Source organism: Marmota marmota, unplaced genomic scaffold (genome assembly GCF_001458135.2).
Source record: "Marmota marmota marmota unplaced genomic scaffold, marMar, whole genome shotgun sequence".
Classification (NCBI taxonomy): domain Eukaryota; kingdom Metazoa; phylum Chordata; class Mammalia; order Rodentia; family Sciuridae; genus Marmota; species Marmota marmota.
The window spans coordinates 36220856-36234060 of NW_026000005.1; the positions used below are offsets into that span (position 1 = coordinate 36220856).

Sequence of the window (13205 nt, forward strand, 5' to 3'; positions counted from 1 at the left end):
ACAGGAGAGAGGATATCTATATGGAAAAGTCCTGGGCATCACTCTTGCAGGTGCAGTTACTAAGGCCAAAGAAGAACCCAAGTCAAGTGTACTGGGGATGGGAGAGCTGAAAGGTGGGAGCTGGGGATGAGAGAGTGGAGTCTCATACTTTAAAACCCTGAAGTTTGCCGGGCTTGAGATTACACCTATAATCTCAGCAACTTGGGAAACTGAGGCAGGAGGATCATAAGTTCAAAGCCAGCCTCAGCAATAGTGAGATGCTAAGCAACTCAGTGAGACCCTGTCACTAAATAAAATACAAAATAGGGCTGGGGATGTGGCTCAATAGTTGAGTGCTTGAGTTTAATCCCTGGTAAAAAAAAAAAAAAAACACCCAAATTCTGACTTGTCCAAGAAGTTAGAATGGGCCACAAGATAAATGTGAATTCTACACTCCATTACCAACAGCAGAGTCAGAAAGCCAGGTTCCAAGAAGGACCGCAGCGCATACAAAATGACTTTGATCAGAGCGCAATGAAATAGATCTAGATGTGAAGTAACCGTGGATTAGATACCCCTGTTATTTCTCTGATCCAACCATGTTTAGGGCAAAATTTGGGGGTCAGTATGCAAAGGCCCTGCCCAGTGTGGAGCACAGCTTTCTGCTGAACTTTGCAGAGTTACTGGGTGAGAAAGAGCTTGCAGAGTGGGTGGAAGCTTTGGATGTCTGTTCTTGGAGGAGGAAAGCAAACCCCTAAACAGATCCATCTGTGACTCCAAACTCTGTGTATTGACTCTATTCAGCATCCTGGACTCCATGACTCTAACAACTTAAATAATTTTTATTACAAAAGAAAGAAAAGACCAAAACATCCCCCAAGTTCTCCTGTGGATTTCCCTCTCTTGCCAATAAATAAAATGGGGGAGACTTGACGGAAAGGGGGTGGGGTCATGGTTCAGCAGAAAAAGGAGCTTAGCCTGGGCAGGGTTAGCAAGGACATCCAGCCCCTCTCCCTGAGTCCCAGGTACTATGGTCACATTGGCCAGAACACAGAACTCTGCCCACTGACAGCAACAGTTTCAGGATTTGTCTGGAGGAGTGTGGCCAGTGGAAGGTCACGCCTCAGGATGGCCAGGATGGCTGCCCCACCCCTGTGGCCCTTTAGGTTCTGGGTAGCAATGAGTCCAACCAGCTCCCTGCTGGCTCCCAGGGAATCTAGCAGCATCAACTGAGGTGCAAGCCCGCCTATGGGCAGAATCTTTTCATACTGTGGTCTATTACCAACAATGAAGTTGGAAACCAGGCTGGAGAAAGACTGGAGTAAGCATCCTCTCTGATGGAGAGAGGCAGGGTGTGAAAAATCACAGTGAGAGCTGGCTGGGTGTCAAGGTCTCTAGGGTAGAGGGCTAGCCCACTGCACCTTGCCAGCTCAGCATTCAGCTCTATCACTACATTGGGGGACTTTGGCGGACATTAGCATTGCCCAGTCAAGTCTCAATGGTGTGTCTCCTGTGGAGGAAATAGCAGGGACTAGTGCCTCCAGCTTAGGTCCCTTCCAGAGCCACAGCCCTCCTGGCAGGAAGACCTTTGGGTCCAGCATGGCAGTTCCTGGAAGGCAGTGGTGGGGGGTTTTCAGCTCCCTACTCCAGACACACCCAGTGGGTGGAAACTACCCTCTTCTAGCAAGAGACGCCCCAAGCGGTAAAGCAGCTGAGGGTACCAGTGCACGCCCTCGCCTGAGGTCCAGCTGCCCCATGCCAAGCTGGGAAACAGTCGCAGGGGCCAGAAGGCCAATTGAGCCAGACGGTGGTCAGCCACAGCTGCAAAGCAGGAAGCTACCACATCCTCTACCACCAGTGTCCCGTGCCTTGTGAGTGGAGCATAGGCCCCGAGGGCCACATGTGTGGAGACAGCTGCCACCCGGGCAGGCTGAAGGCCAGGGACCCCTGCTACCAGCACGTACTGGCCAGGTTGCACGTGGCTGGCAAATGTGGCCCGAAACCGGGCTACTGGTTCTGTGTGGTTGTCAGCAGTGAAGAGCAGGTGGGCGGGAGTGAGTGCCAGGCGACGTGGGGGGTCCTGGGTCTCGATGACCTGGAAAGCCCTCAGCCTGTTTGGCTCACGGTCCAGGAAAATGAGCACGTCGCTGAAGGTGGGGTTCCCATCCTCCCCCATAGCCAGCACCCGGTCTCCTGGCTTCACAGCTGACAGGGCCACACGTGCCCCACTCTCTAGGCGCACTTGGGCTCCAGCAGGAAAGCAGCCACCTGTCTTGGCTGCCGCCGAGTGCTCTGTGGGAAGAAGGGACATGGAGGTGTTACTGCAGGGGAACTTGGACTCCCATGCATAGCATCCCTCCCCTAGCCACCCTAGCCCAGTCAGAGCTCCTCTTGTTCCCAGGGAGCCCCCATCTGTATCCCAACCCCTGCAGGTAAGAGCCTACCCCCAACCCACAATGTGATCTTCAGACCCCCTTCTCCCCAGCCTTTGCCAATGAGAGGAGCATACTGGGGCTCCAAGATCCAATGGGTGAGGAAAAGGGCCCTCCCAAAGCCCAGGTGATATCGTCCATATTGACAGCTTGCCAATGCTGTGAAGGAGTCAGAGAACAGAGGTCAGCTGAGCCAGGCATTGGTCATTTGTGACTTGACCCTAGGAAAGCTGTAGCCTCATAGAGAAGGAAAGTCACTTAGCTCCTCTGAGGTCTAGATATCCTGTTAATTCTCACCCCTTGCTCAGATACTTTCAAAAAATTGCCCCCCCTGTGACAGAGTTGGTTCTTTGAGTCTATGGAAGGGAGAGGAGGGCCACCCATAGGGCAAACACAGACTCCTGGGGCAGCCTCTTAGTAAATGGTCAGGGATGGTCATGGGCAAGAACAAAATCACCACCTTAGTTCATGTACAGGGTGCTTGTAAGGGCATAGGACTTAGCAACATCAGCAGGTGGGATGAAGAATAGTATCTGGGGGTCAGGAGTAATGATGGAAGTGGCCACTTGGGGAGCTGACCCTGGGCCAGTGTTTGCAGGTGAAGGTGGATATGACTTGAAGTAGACACAGGTGGTCGGGGAGGTGCAGAGCAGAAGAGTCAGGCCGTGGCTGGGGTCAGGGTGAGATCACTGCTGTGAGCCTCAGTAGGGTCAGGAATACTAAAAAAGCAGGCTCCATCTGTGTGCCGGGTCTGTGAGTGCAATTACTACATTGTGCTGGTGTGGAGGGCGGAGCCTGCAGCCAGGGGGTGCAGGCTGGGACTCACACAGGAGCCATGTGAAGCATCCATGATTGGGTTCAATGTAGGTAACAGGGACGCTGGTGAGACTCTGGTGAGGGAGAGGGTAAGGCTCCAATGCATGCCAATTTTGATCAACAAGGCGGCTAATCTGGGAAAATCCACTTTATTGAGTCTACTTTGTTTATTTTGGCACTCACAGCTGGCTTTGCCCCAAAATGTCCAGCTTCGGGGCTCTGGGAGAGAGGTTGGGGATGCCTGCACCCTCCACCCTGGGAGGCCTGACCTGTAGCTGGGTGGTGGGTTCTGAACCTTAGGGCTTCTGGTCAGGCATACTTAATGTTTGGGCCCTTTCTGACCCCAAGCCCCACCACTTCTCCTGCACCGAGGGGGCACATGCCAGCCTGGCTTCCTCCATCTGTCCAGTTTGCTCTGTCTTGTACGTCCTGTGGTAGGCTCTGGACTGTGGACCAGCAGGTCAGCACCCAGCAACACTGGGACAGGCCCTGTCAACCTAGGCTTCTGCCATGACACTACCAGGCATACAAGGGACAGGCAGTCATGAGCAGCTGCAGGGAGCGCCGCCGACGTCCTCTTCCCCCAGTTCCCAGCCTCCATCCCCTGGTGGGCATCTTCACCTTCTTGGCCCCAGAGGGTACTGTGCTGTCTGCCCATGCCCTGCGGCCCCGGCCCCGGGTCCAGCCCCCCGGCATTGGCTCACCCGACTTGACAGAGCAATGCACGTGAGCCTTGGATTCGTAATACACCCAGTCGAAGCCAGCCTCCACTGCCAAGCGTGCCAACAGTCCGTACTTATTGCGGTCACGATCTGAGGTGGTTATGTCCACTGCACGGCCCTCGTAGTGCAAGGACTCCTCTGAGTGGTGGCCATCCTCATCCCAACCTTCAGTCACACGCAGCTTTACACCCGGCCACTGGTTCATAACAGAGATGGCTAGTGAGTTCAGGCGGTCCTTGCAGCGCTGAGAGAGGAAGGCAGAGGAGTTAGCTGGAGGAGCAGAAGGTGGCCAACCTTGTCCCATACTCTCCTACTACACCCGGAGTTGGAAAAGCCAGAAAGATGTCTGTCCTCCTTAGGAAGAGAAGGTCCTAAAGTGCTCCCTCCCAGTCTAGCATCCAGGTGCCCCCAGGGAACTGAGACACATTGTGGTACCACAAATATGGGGGATGCAGGATGTATGTGCCTTCAAGGTGCCCTTCTCTGTTAGGTGGAGCTACCCTTCCCTCCAGTATTGTCTCTCCCCTGTTCTGGGTTTGGTCCCTAGAGGTGCCAGAGGAAGAAGTACTAGTGGAGTCTACTGCCTGAGGCTGGCCTGCTAGGCGTGCAAAGCCTGAGGTGCCCAGTAGGTGTCACCGCAGCCTCAGGGCTGAGGTCTTGGGATGATTAGCCTGGAGGAACAGCAGGTGCAGAGCGCCCCGTGGGCATAGGGCAGGGGATGTGTTGAAGGGGAATCCCAAGCTTGCCTGGATCCCTCCAGTACCACTGAGCAGTCCTGCTGGGACCCTCTTAAGATTTCAAGCCCACCAGCACCCTCCAAAAAGACAGAGGGGCAGAGAACTAGCAGCTGGTGGGCTAGTGCCCCCCTGGCCTGATAGGGGGCAATAGGGACTGTCTTGCTCTGCAAGCATCGAGTGAGGTTGACTCCTCTGCATCTTCCCATTGGTACACTGCTTCTGTTTGGAAAAGGGACCCCAAAAAACTGAGCCATTGCTCTCAAGGATCTGGCTCCATATCTTCAGGATCCTCCTCAAATGGGGTGAAGCCCCGCTGAGGAAAGACCAGGAGAAAACTTCCACTGTTGCTACCTCCCTGTTAGGGTCCTTAGAGCAAAAGGGACCATGCAGCTGACTGAGGGAAGAGGGCAAAGGAGCCCAGGCCTCCACCTGTAGGGAAAAGGGCCTTCCACCAGGCCTTGAATCAGAGTTGTGAGGCCCCCACCAAGTGTGGGCCACTCATGCCTCAACCTATCCCCACTCCAGGGGCCCCATAGACCCTTGGACTTGGCCTCCCAGGAGCCAACGGCTACAAACCAAAGTCAGACCCAGCCTTCCCGGCAGGCAGCCTGGCTTGGGACGCTCACTGCTCGAAGAGGTAGCTTTAAGTGTTCCCTTCCTGGCCCATGCCGCCTGGCTTTTAGCCCCCCACCTATGTCCACCCGAGGACACAGCTCCCAGCCTCTCTTTCCCCCAGTCCCCCCTCCCTCGGGTGCAGAGCCTGGGCTCTCGCTGTCAATGATTGCCCAGCCTGTGGCCCGGATCCTTATCTGCATTCCTCGGCGCCCGGCCCGTCCCGGCCACCAGCCAACCTTCGGCCCCGACATCGGCCGACCGGCCCCGGCGCCAGGGTGCATGCTGAAAGCCGTGCTTTAGCTGCTTTCCCTAAAGGATTTAGAAAGCCAGTGCCTGCTAGCGGAGGAAGATCCCGGGACCCTAGAGGAGGTCTCTCCCTTGGCCTCACCCTGCTGCAGGGAAGGGAAGTTTGCACCCCTGCACTGGGTTGGAGCGTGGATCCTGTTCCGAGGACGCTGAGACTTCAGTCATTTCTGTTCCCCGTCTCCCTCGGCATCCCTGCTCCTCTCTTCCATCTCCGCCAATTCTCGTTCCCGCCACCAAGCCCAGGGATTCCCCAAGTTCGGTCCAAGAGCCCAAAGGCCCTGGCACCCCACCCTTTAAGCGCAGCAGCGCCGCTCAGCTATCGGGACAAACACGTGGGGCGCAGCGGGCTCCCTATCCCACCTCCGCCTCCCTACTCAGCTCTTCCCTGCTGTTCCTCAACCCCAGACCCAGCCGGAATAGTGCTCCAGGAGGGGGCAGCGCAGCGAACTAAGAGCACGCGGGGAGGAAAGGCCAGGGGGCCCCTAGCGCCCGGAGCTTCTTCGCCTCAGGGGTACCAAATGGCTTCAAATGAAAAGGGCGCCGCCGTGAGGAATGTTAGGCCGGGAGGAACTGCGTGGGCCCGGGAGGCAGCAGGGTCGAGGTACTTCCAGGTGCGGCGTCTAGCCTGAGCTGCCAGCGCTCTCGGGCAGAGGGGCCGCCGCCAACCTGCCGGGGAATCTCTTCGCATAGACTCCGCGCGGCTCGAGGATGCCGACACTCCTGCCGGGACCCTGGCCGGCCGGTCTTGGGCAGAAAGCAGACGGGCTTGGTGAGAGGGGCAGGTGCCAGGGGGCGTGCCAGGCAGTCGAGAAAAGGTGCCAGGGGGGCGGGTAGACCCGGCAGGTGGCTGTGTTCCGCGGCGCGCTAGGAGGGCGGATCGCGCTCACCTGGGTCATGAGGCGGTCGGCACCCGTGTTCTCCTCGTCCTTAAAGATGATGTCGGGATTGTAGTTGGGGGTGAGTTCCTTGAAGCGCTCCGAGCTGCGTGCGATCTTGCCTTCGTAGCGCCCGCTGGCGCCCAGGGTCTTCTCTGGCACGTTGGGGCTGAATTGCTTGTAAGCCAGCGGCACGAGTTTGCGCGGCGGTCGCCGGCGACTGCCCACCACCCGGCCCGGCCCGCAGCCCCGCGCCGCCGGCACCACCAGCAGCAGCAGGAGCAGGCAGAACCGCAGGCAGGGCCGGAGCCGGGCGGGAGACATGGCCGAGGAGCCCGGTAGAGCAGCGGGCAAGGGAGCCTTGTGGGTTGATGGGGTGGGCGGGTCGGCGGGAGTGCTGTGGGGGCTCAGGCGACCAGGTGGCTCCTGGGGGCTCCAGGCGGGGGCNCCGGGGTGCCCCGCCAGGCGCAAACCTCCCGGACAGGAGGTGCCACCCCCACGGAGACCGCAACCCACGGCGCGGCCGGACGCGAGGGGCGGGGGTCACTGGCCGAACCGCACAGCCGCCTACGGTGTCCCCTGCGGGAAAGCAAACCTAAAAGGCAGGAGGCTGCTCATAACCTGGTGCCCCACCCTGGCCCAAGCGGCGCGCCCTCTCAGCTTAGTGGAGCTGGGTTCTGTATCAACCCAAGGAACGTCCCACGGCCTGCCGGTGTGAAACTGGGAGTGGGCAGTTCAGCCTTTTGAAGAGGCAAATAGGGGCTTCTGAGTTGGAAACACTGAAAAAAAAACAAACACTGTTAAAACAAGCAAGACGAAGTTGCAGATAGGCCGACACCAAGAGCAGAGCAGCTAAAATGAGGACATCCACAAAACAATGAGCCCAACTGCCCAGAGACGCAGCGAGCCACCTCTCAGGAAGAGCAGCTTGTTAAGAATGCCAAAAGGATCCAAAGTTCCTACAAGTACTCTTGGCTCTACTTTAGAAATGAAAAAGGACAGAATATGTAGAGGAAGCTAGAAAAGTGATCATGGGTTATGTATTTTAATAGGACATTCAGGAAAATGTAATGAATTAGGATTTATTCTGCCCAAACAAGAAAGGTAAGTGTTAAAAAACAAAAAACCCATTGCCATCACAATATTAAACTATATGATTTTTTTGCAATTCAATAAAGAGAAATAAAAGGGTAAGAAATAAAATGATTTAAAAACTCTTATTCCAATATTAATACATTTATTGGTACTTGTGTGTCTGAGATACAGGAGCTATTAGATATTATTATACTGCATTCATCTTGCAAATCTAATTTAAACTCACAACAATCAGATGAGCTATTGCTATCCTTATTTTACAAATAGGGATATCTAAGTTAAGAGAAGATAAGCAACTTACCCATGGCTCAGGAGCAGAGGTTCCACCCCATGTGGATGCAGGGGCCAGCCCTCACCTAGGCAGACATTGATCCCTTTCTCTGTGCAGGTCTCACACATCCAGCACACCTGGGTTGTAGTAGGAAACAGCTTTTCATAGATTCATTCACATTTTCTGGATCAGTTTTGTGAACACAAATTCAGGATTGGAAGGGATTCAAGAGGGCTTAATCCAAGCACTTGATATTACAGAAAGGAAACTGAGGCCCACAGAAGGAAATTTTGGATGATTCCACCAGGAGTGGAGTGGTGCCTGTGAATTGAAAACGAAATGGATTACCTCCTTTTCTCCCCTTTGTTGGCACCCCCCACCCCGCCCCAGCGGTGCCATGCTCTTTAGCACTCAGATTCTGTTTCCTAGTCACAGAATGAATGTTGCCTCTTGCCCTTGAAAGTTTTCCAAAGGCTTTAACTTGCATTTTCCAGGGTTCAAGAACCATTCATGCAATATCTTCATCTTTTCCTACGATCTCCACACCTCTCAGGTTTCTGGGGTAGAGTACTCAGCAGGTCAGTACCTCCCAACCAAAAGGGGCTCTGTTTTTATGAAGCTCCAAAAAGAAGCCTCCCTCAGAAGAACCCCCCCCCATTATAGGCTTCTGCCTTTACCTATTGCAATGTTTAATAATAATCTAGAGACATTTTGCCTTAAATACATTTGTCTTCCCCCCTCCCTCTCCAATGCAAAATGAACTCTTTTCCTCTTTTTCATGCCTTAGCAATCAAGGCTATTTTCCTGCTTAGTATCCCATATGCATGGTCTTGAAATTCACTTTCAATCTGCTGTTCTCCAAGTGAAAGACCATTTCTTTAAGATTATCTCAGAGGTTCTAATTTATGATTATTTATTTACAAGCTTTTCCATTTGTCCTCTCTTAAATTGTGATTCTTATCCAATTGAACACAAATCTGTAAAGATCTGATCAGACAAATGAAATTATTCAGTGGCTACAGCTGGGTGCCAAGAGTGCATCTGCAGCAGCACCACCTCCTTGGCAGAGATTGGGACTTGCTAAGATCAGACCCTCCTCACTCAGGCCTATCACTAAGAAGCAGTGATGGGGTGTGTACTGGAAATGAAATGAAAAAGGAAAAATATGTAGAGGCAGCTAGATATTCTATACTACATTCTATACTATATAGAAAAGCTATACTCTTTTTTCTCAGGACACAATTTGTGTTTCAAGATCTGAATCTCAAAAGTAGATTAGTTCAGTCTCTTCTGGTGGAGGAGTAACATGATTGGAAGTATCATGATTTCTATAGCAGTGACCACAAGCACTTTTAATCCAAATAAGGACTAAAGAATCCGGGTCATTGCTTGTATGCCTGTTCTTAGGTTCAGTAGATGTGGGGTGGCTGTTGAACTGGGCCAGTGCCTTAGACTTTTCAAACAAAGCCTGACTCCTTCTGATCATGCCAGGCTCTGCCAGCAGTAGACCTGGAGAACTAAGGTGACCATTCTGGAGGCATCAACAGTCTGGGACAGCTCCTGACCTAATTGTCATGAGTGAGCAGAGAAGACAGAGCCTCATCAGCCTCATCAGAGCCTCATGTCTGAGTCCTGTACCTATTAGTAAAAATCACTTTCTTCTCTCACCTTTAGATCTCTTCTACCCCTCAGGCATCTCTATTTTGAAAAGAACAAAGAAAAATCTGTTGCTTTGGACAATACAATTAATCTTTGTCTAAAAGCCAAAGTTAGAAAAATAGGCTGTTAAAGGAGGAACATATATTATAGGGTCTGATAATTTAAACATCTGCATAGTAGAGTCTAAGGTGTTATTTTATTATAATTATTTTTGGGGGGATACCAGGAGTTGAACTCTGGGGCACTCAACCATTGAGCCACATCCCCAGTCCTATTTTGTATTTTATTTAGAGAAAGGGTCTCACTGAATTGCTTAGTGCCTTGCCATTGCTGAGACTGGCTTTGAACTCACAATCCTCCTGTCTCAGCCTCCTGGGCGGCTGGGATTACAGGTGTGCACCATCACCCCTGGCTGTACCATGTTATTATTTTTAGTCAGTACAAATTTAACATTACAGTACAAACTTAGAGTACTTGTACTATATAAGTGATATACTCAGATACATTTAAGTGTGTATAAAATATATATAATACATAATATTCACACACACACACACAAACACACATGTGCTACATAGATCTATACTTCCATAGCCAACTAGTCTTTTTCTCCTAATCCTGCCTCTTGACCAGATCAATCCAGCCTAAACCAAAGGGTGCTGCACCATAACTGGACAAGTTTCAGGAATGCAGTTAGTCAAATGTCCCCGAGTGACACAGTGTATGGCAGCCTTGATGCAATAGAAAGAACACTAGAGCTGGAGGTAGCAGATTCATGCCTGAACACTATCTTTGCTACCTTTTATCTGTGTGACCTTAGGCAAGGTATACAAACCTTCTGAGTCTCAGTTTTCTCATCTATGATAACATTTATCTCATAGGGATGTTGACAGTGTTTAAAAATACAAGCTGTCAAGTCCAAATGTTGTATATAAATTTCTTTTATCCTCTGTTGGATTCATTAGGGGTGGTGGCAGTCCTCTGATTCCTATACCTGTCTGGAGGGTATAGGGTGCTCAGGTATGTGTGTGCCCTCAGGCAGCACTGGAGATCAGGAGGTTCTACATCTTTCTGTAAGGAGTCTCTACCTTGCTACAGTAGCATAATGGGCACACAGAAAAAGAGAATGCCAACAGCAAAATAGAAGATTTTGTTGTTGTCCTCAAAGAATTTATTATTTAACCTAACAAATATATCATTAAAATAAAGGCAATTACAAAGCCACAAATGCCACTCTAAATGAGTACAGAGTGTGTTAGAAATTAGATAGGTTAACAGATTAGGTGAATTTATTCTGGGAGAATATGGAATTAAGAAACAATTAGCCCAGAGTTAGAAACTTCTTGGATGATATCAGTTTTGAAGGAGGGGGAAAAATGGCTGCAAAAAATGAAAAGGAAACTCAGGGAGAGGGTGTGGGACAAGCCAAGATGAGGAGGCAATGGGGATGAGGGGCTCTAATACCGTCCCACAAACCTTCACAAAAGCCTTCCAAAATTGATGCCATTATCTCAGTTTTACAAATGAAGAAATGGAGGCTCAGAGCTTGCACATGAGGGAGGAGGAGCTGGAATCCAGGCCAGTGTGACCGTACAATGGCACAGTTTCTCGGTGAATGACTCCTAGCGCAAGAATGCTGGGTTGCTGACCTGTGTTTGAGTCAATCATTTTCTCTTCAAAATCTAGGAAATTGTTTTTGTCTTCAAGAGTTGTTACCTTCTTAGGCTTTTAAGCCTTCATGCTCTGACTGACCACTTCTCCACCTGGTTGGGATCACTGAACTACTGTTGACTTTTGGAAGAGGTTGGTAATTCCACCAAATTTGGCCCATATAGAAGCATGCTTATCTTTCAAGTCTCAGATCTGTCCAGAATACATTTAGAGGTCCAATTAGAGCTACTCAAAAGTAACAATGCTTTGAAAGCTAGCTATTGATCAGAAATGGGAATGTTGAGTTACCTTTGTCCAAACAATAAGCTCATTACAAGGCACTTCAGAGAGGCTCAGGCATTAAAGACCTTGCTTTGATGACTTTGAAAAGGTAGGAAAAGGCAACAAAATTAGTTACAAAAAGAGCATTTGCCCCTCCTGTAAGAGACCAAAGATGGTGGGAAACTCTTACCTTGTAGGCGGATAGTTGCATACGGAAAGACATGTACAGAATTGTATTTTTATGCATTATAACATGTTTACTAAATAATGAGCTTCATTTCTTCCCTAGTACCTCTATTTGAAAAGAAAGTATTTGCTTAGCAGAAAATCTTGGAAACTATTAGTTTAGTGAATTTTCAATAAGGCAAGAGGCTACTATTCTTTTAATAGCCAAATGCCTGACAACATTCTTTGACTGAATTTGTTCTAATCCACTGAGACTCTCACCAGTCCCTTTTGGTAAACACAACACCCTAAAGATTCTGGGATCTGAAGCCAAAGAAAGCAAAAAAGTATAGAGACACCTGCTTTTTAACAACTTGTATTCTTAGTTTCCACAAATAACAAATCCATTCCATTATAATTATTGATAACAAAATGGTATTTAAATCCTATTCCCACCCTATGACAGGTTCTCCCCTTCCTAAAACACTACTTTGGCTTATAACCACAAATTTTTAAAACTACCCCAAGATACTGTGGTATGAGAAGGTGTGTGTGTGTGATTGCATATTAACATTTCTTCATATTTTTACTCCACAAAAACAAAAATTTTGAGCGCCTACTAAATGCCACACATCATTCCAGATGCTTGGGATGTAAGAAGACAAAAAACCAACCAACAAAAAAAAAATTAATAACAAAAGAAGAAAGATCTCTGACTTCATGAAGCTTTACTCTGGTGGGGAGGAGTTGGGGAGATTAACAATTAAAAACAAAAATACAATAAATAAAACATAGAATGCATTAAAAGGCAATAAGGGGGGACCATGAGAAAAACACATGAAAAAAGATAACAGGATGGAGAGGGTCAGCCAGCTTGTGGGGAGCAAGGAGGTCAGCAGGCAGGTTGCTCCATGGAGTAGTCAATGTAGAACTCTTTGAAAGGGTATAGTTTCAACAAAGACCTGAAAGAGGTGAAGGTTTTGCCTAAGCAGGTATCTAGGGAAAGAAACTTTTAGGCAGACAACTGCGTAGATCAAAGAGACCCTGACATGCTTGGCATGTTACAGAAAGACAAAGAGATCATTTCGATGGAAGAAGATAAAGTTAAGAGAAAAACTGGAGCAAGTGACCTTGACTTTCTACTTCCTGATCACAAGGGTGTTTTCCAAACTTTTTTTTTTTTTAGTTGTTGATAGACCTTTATTTTATTTATTTACATGTGGTGCTGAGAATCGAACCCATTGCCTCATTCATGCCAGGCAAGTGTGCTACCGCTGAGCCCCAGCCCCAGCCCCAGCCCCATTTCCAAGCTTTTATAAAACTCCAGTTAAAGAAAATTTAGTCCTCTCCTTTTTGGGGGGCTATGGAGGATTAAACCCAGGGGTGCTTTACCACTGAGCTACATCCCCAGTTCTTTTATTTTTCATCTTGAGACAGGGTCTTGCCAAGTTCCTGAGACTGGCCTAGAACTTAAGATCCTCCTGCCTCAGCCTCCCGAGTTGCTAGGATTACAGGTGTATGATTCCAACCTCGCAAAATAATATACTCTTTAAAGAAATGTATGTTGGGCTGGGGATGTGGCTCAAGTGGTAGCGTGCTTG

The 13205-nt window shown here is 49.7% G+C and overlaps 1 protein-coding gene across 1 annotated transcript; it reads right to left on the minus strand.

The window, feature by feature from the left end:
- Positions 1-801: 801 nt before the first annotated feature.
- On the minus strand, positions 802-7219 carry Ihh (Indian hedgehog signaling molecule). Its single transcript, XM_015481403.2, has 3 exons — positions 6495-7219; positions 3932-4193; positions 802-2271 (listed from the first exon to the last, which is right to left on the minus strand). Exons 1-3 carry the CDS (start codon positions 6804-6806, stop codon positions 1613-1615), a joined length of 1233 nt encoding a protein of 410 aa, XP_015336889.1. The 5' UTR covers positions 6807-7219; the 3' UTR covers positions 802-1612.
- Between the last annotated feature and the right edge of the window lie 5986 nt (positions 7220-13205).